Source organism: Antrostomus carolinensis, unplaced genomic scaffold (genome assembly GCF_000700745.2).
Source record: "Antrostomus carolinensis isolate BGI_N321 unplaced genomic scaffold, ASM70074v2 scaffold34954, whole genome shotgun sequence".
NCBI classification, from domain to species: domain Eukaryota; kingdom Metazoa; phylum Chordata; class Aves; order Caprimulgiformes; family Caprimulgidae; genus Antrostomus; species Antrostomus carolinensis.
Genome location: NW_010312022.1, coordinates 2755 through 7783, shown reverse-complemented (window position 1 = coordinate 7783; position 5029 = coordinate 2755). Strand labels below are relative to the sequence as shown.

At 47.9% G+C, this 5029-nt stretch overlaps 1 protein-coding gene across 1 annotated transcript; it reads right to left on the bottom strand.

Moving 5' to 3' along the window:
* Positions 1-786: 786 nt before the first annotated feature.
* On the bottom strand, positions 787-4801 carry LOC104524140 (angiopoietin-related protein 7; the record flags this gene model as incomplete). The annotated part of the gene is made up of 4 exons (XM_010166916.1): positions 787-933; positions 1407-1602; positions 2958-3174; positions 4664-4801. Coding segments are annotated over 4 exons (698 nt in total), but the record flags the coding sequence as incomplete, so codon positions are not given.
* Between the last annotated feature and the right edge of the window lie 228 nt (positions 4802-5029).

The following is a 5029-nucleotide window of genomic DNA, read 5'->3' as shown; positions in this document are numbered from 1 at the left end:
GGAAGGTGTCCCTGCTGCTGGCAGGGGGGTTGGGACTGGATGAGCTTTAAGGTCCCTTCCCACCCAAACCATTCCATGATTCTATAAGGTGAGGGTCACTGGAGACCTCCCTCCTCATTTGCTCATGACACTGTCTCTGGGCAGTGCACGCTGAGTCCCCTGACTTTCCTCAGGATCATCTCAGCACCTTAGAGCCACCTTAGCACATCCCTGTGGTGGTGGTGGACCTTCTCTGTGGTGGTGGTGGTGGACTTTCAGTACCAAATAATACATGGTGATGAGAACAGAGAAACTCTGCTGAGACCAAGAGAGATGCTCATCTTATGGCGTTTCCCAATGTGGGAAACTCAAGACAGGATTGCTGGTTCTTTCCTTCCCTCTAGAATACCATTGGGTTGGTAGCCAGAAGCTCTCAACATCTCCATTCAATGTAAGGTCTGATTGACTCCCATCACCCAGTCAACTGGATTTAGTCTCAAGCTTTGATGATGACCAAACCTGCCAAGAACTGCTGCTACCTGGTGAAACAGTAAGCCACATGCTTGTCTTTGCAAAGCCCTTCTCAGAATCACCTCCACCTTTTGAGGAGACCTTTCACCATCCAAATATTTGCTGAAGGTCTTGACACCTCTCTTGGTTGGTCCAGTTCTCTCAAAAGCAAACAGGCAGCAATAGACATGATGGCTTGGTCCTTCCAGGATCTCCAACATCAGTTTTTGCTCCCAGCAAACTATTTCTGTTCCCCATGTTCAATGTGAGGTGAAATGAAGAACATCTCAAGCTCCTTCATGGGGAGAGATGAGGCCGGAAAGTCCGTGGGCGAATCATCATAACCACCTTCCTCAAGGAGTAGTAGTCTGTGTCCTTCCATGAGTACCACACGATACCATCTGGCCCCAGGATCTTCCTGTTTTTAATGGAGTATCGACCACCCTGTGATGCAGAGAAAGGAGGATGGTCAAGGAGAAGAAACTCATGGAGATATCATTCCCATGGGAACATTGGGAAGCCTATTGTTCTGAAACACCAGAGCAAAGAACTTAATGACCATGTGGTGAAAAGAGCACGTAAAGCTTTTGCAAATGGTCCCCATGGAGCTGGTGTCCATCCACCTCAGGCTGTGTGAGTCACCTCTACCACAGGTTTCCACCATGTGGTCCTAGTGTGCAGAGGTGTCTCCACACTAATTTCTGGCCCATGGGACTGAAAAGGTTGGACTGCTTTGGTGCCCAGCACTCATTTATTTCCCTCCTTGGAGAGCAGAGGTTGGTCAAGTCAGGAAGGACTGTTAAGATGTGAGGACCATCTTCATCCTTCCACTTTACTTTGTAGTAAACCCTGTTGAGGTTGGAGAAGAAGCACTAGTTGGAGAAAAAGCACCTTATGCCCTCATCTCCACACCTTACCTTGTAGTACACCCCATTGAGGTTGGAGAAAAAGCACTGGTGGTACCACCAGCCTCCATGGGAAATCTCAGCACAGATGTTCCCCGAGTCGGGTGTGCTGAAGCTTCTCTTGTTGTGGTACCAGGCGAAGGAATCCTCCACCGTCCCACTGAACCCATCAACGTGCAGGCGGTAATAGTTGGCCTCGTCCTCAATGCTACAAGCAACAAAGGTGGGACTCATTAATGGAGAGTCTTTGAACCTCCTTTCCAACCTGGTGACTGCATTCTTGGTGTAGACACCTAGCAATCATGGAGCTGCTCTGGCCAGGTTCCTTGCTATGATTCATCATCTCTAGAAGCCAAAGATGTTGGATTTCTCCTTTCTGTGGGACCTGCATGACTTTATCATGACTCAGGGAACTTATTCTAGGGTTGAACTGAGTAGACCATGACTCTAAAACCACAAGAAAGGACTTGAGGAGCTTTGGCAAGACAATCCCTCTAATTACACAGCAGCACCACCTCCTCTCCACGTAACAACCATCCAGCTCTTCACCTAGACTGAGCTCATTGGTAATCTGCCCTTGGGCTAGCAAAGGCTGAAGGTCACTGCCATGGCACATGATGTCTGAGGAGAAAAGCCAAGGTGACCACTCAGAGCACACATCTGCTGGCAGAGGATGCTCCATGGCACACTCAGGCAATGGGAATTTTTTTTTCCCAGTAGTTCCAACAATTTTGGGGTCTACCTGAAGCCCTCAAGCTTCAAGTGTCCATAAGGTCCAGTGTTCCCTTGGGTTTCACCCCATGTGTGGTTTGCTCAACAGTCACTTCCAGTTAGAGACAGGAAGGGGTTCATCTGGGACAGATTTGGTCACCCCTGATTAAGAAAGGATGTGGGTGATGTGGTATGGATGAATAAACACCATGAGGAAGATCTATAGACATTGAAGGACATGACAACAAGTCCAGCAAGTACAAACCATGAGTAAAGTGGAAACACAACTCTAAACCAGGGACATGCTGGAGGACCTGCCCAACAAGACCATGGGATACAACCCCCTCGTTTTATCATAGACTTGTTTTGGTTGGAAAAGATCTTTAAGATCATCATCAAGTCCAACCGAAAAACTAACACTGCCAAGTCCACCTCTAAACCATGTCCCTCAGCACCTCATCTACACCTCTTCTAAATACCTCCAGGGATGATGTCTCAACCACTTCCCTGAGCAGCTCTTTTGTCATAAAGCTCAATAATTTTGGCAGAAAAAGTACCCTAAGAAGTTGGAGACCGTCCAGTGGGCCCTACAGCTCCTTCCCCTGAGGCTGTAGATGTTGGCCACGGCCAAATGACACTGCACATTCACTACCTCACACCCAGGCTTCAACCTGGAGCAAAAATTGGTGGTCAAATCCAGGTGGGGAAGACAGGACAGACAGCCTGGACCTAGTCTGGAAAGCTCTGTCAATAGAGTCACTCTGATCTCAATGAGGTTCCCATGCCTGAAGGTCTCCTGATATTGAACCAGTTGTGTTTATGAGAACCAGGGGAGGTCATCCCACTTTCTACCTGAAGATCTGGTAGAAGGCGTGCTTGTGCTTGTTGTTCCAGTCCTCCAGGTCAATGCGCAGAGAATAGTCCCCTTGGCTTGTCATCTTGTGGATGTTCTCATTGCCCAGCCAGAACTCACCATTGAGGTCCCCAAACCCTTCCTTGTACTCATTCCAGGTTCTGTTGAAGTCAACTGAGCCATCCTGACGCCTCTGGATGACTGTCCAACCCCCACCTGCCAGAGAAAGATCACAAAATGAGTCTCCAGGGAGCATCCAAGGGATCCCAGACAGACCCCCTTAGTGGTGTCACCTCTGAGGATCCATCTGCAGCTCAGCAAGGTGTCTCCTGGTCATGCCTCCTCCCACCAAGTTGTAAAATACAGTGTTGGTTGCTGCACAGGGATAAAACGTGATGCCCACCATAGCTCCCACCTCTCCCATGTTGGTTCATGATGATGTTCCCCTGTTGACTGTCCCATATCTTCAGGTGGTTTAAAATGAGAAGGAGCTGGTGGGTTTTTGGGGAGGCAAATATTTTGGGATTGGAATAAACTCGAGATCCTGGAGCTTGGAGATTATCATGTACTGTTCCTGCAGCACCACGGAGACACAGGAGCTCTCCTACTATTGTCTCACCGGCTCCATCTGCTCTCCCATCTGTCCCAATCCCTCTCTCCTCTCTCTTTATTCCAATATTTGATGCTTGAGGAGGAGACGAGGGGACTGGGGTCACTTTTTTTCTTGGCTGTTTGTACAACCTGTCACTCTACAGTGTCCAAGACTCTGTTGATGTCCATGGAAATAAGAGTCATGACCTCACAGTGTCCACATTGGCTGAACAACCTGTTTCTTAACCAGCACGTGTGTCCCTCAAGCTACAATCACCTGTAGATCCTCTGATAGGTGAGATGCCTACACGTGGGGAGCTGAACCTTTCCCTCCAGCATGGGATGGTGGATGACACATCCATCTGGGCTAGAGTAGACCCATGGGACATGGGATTGACAATCTACTGACAATTGTCATTATTCTTCCAAAATTCAAGTGTCACAAAGTGATTTTGTTGGGAAGTTTGTGCCTTGGGACGACAGTTGTGTCCTTTGTAGAGATATTTAGACAGCAAGGGGATGGAAGGTCACCTGTTCCCTCATTTAGACTCCAAAATATCTATGGAAGAGGATCTATCTCCCCCATCTTCACTTCAGCACAGTTAAAATTAGTGGTTGTCCATACATAAGCCCTCAACTATCCAGAGATCCTCCAGGTACCTCCCAGTGACCAGCTGCTACTCCAGAAGAGCTTCTTTATCCCTAAGCCCTGTGTCATATCCAGCATGCACCTTCCTCCTGAGCATTGGGTGCAGTTTTGGGCACCACAGAAGAAAAAGGATCTAAAGCTCCTGGAGAGTGTCCAGAGGAGGGACACAACATTGGGGAAGGGTGTTGTAAATATCTCAGATGCATGAGGACATCTCAAAAAGCACTAAATAGCTGTATTTAGGCAACTGAATTCCACCCATAACGTCTGGTTTGAACTATTCATCCAAACCCCTTCTACAGCCAACAGAGAGGATGAATTCCCTGGAGAGGAAACCTTCTGGAGATGTTGCTCTCACTTATGAAGTAGCCTGAGAATAACTCAAATATAAGATACAACTCTTAAATTAGACAAATACCACCCAAAACTCTGCTGGAAGATGTTGTAGGTGCCTCTTTACAATACCTTCAGTGTCCATCTCACACAGTACTTCAATAGGCATCCCTCCAACCAAGGGCATGATGCTGTAGACACCAGAGCGGTGGAGCCCGTTGTAGTAAACAGAAGCACAATCGATGGGACAGTTCTTGGCGTGTTTCACCTCTGAGAGAGAAAGTAGAGAAACACCAAGTTCAGTGCACAGGGTGGAGGAAGGAGGACACCACCAAAACCAACATCATTTTCATGAAACCATAATGCAGAACTGGATAAATAATCATAGAATCATGGAATGGTTTGGATTGGAAGGGACCTTCAAGCTCATCCAGTTCCAACCCCCCTGCCAGCAGCAGGGACACCTTCCACTAGACCAGGTTGCTCAAAGCCTCATCC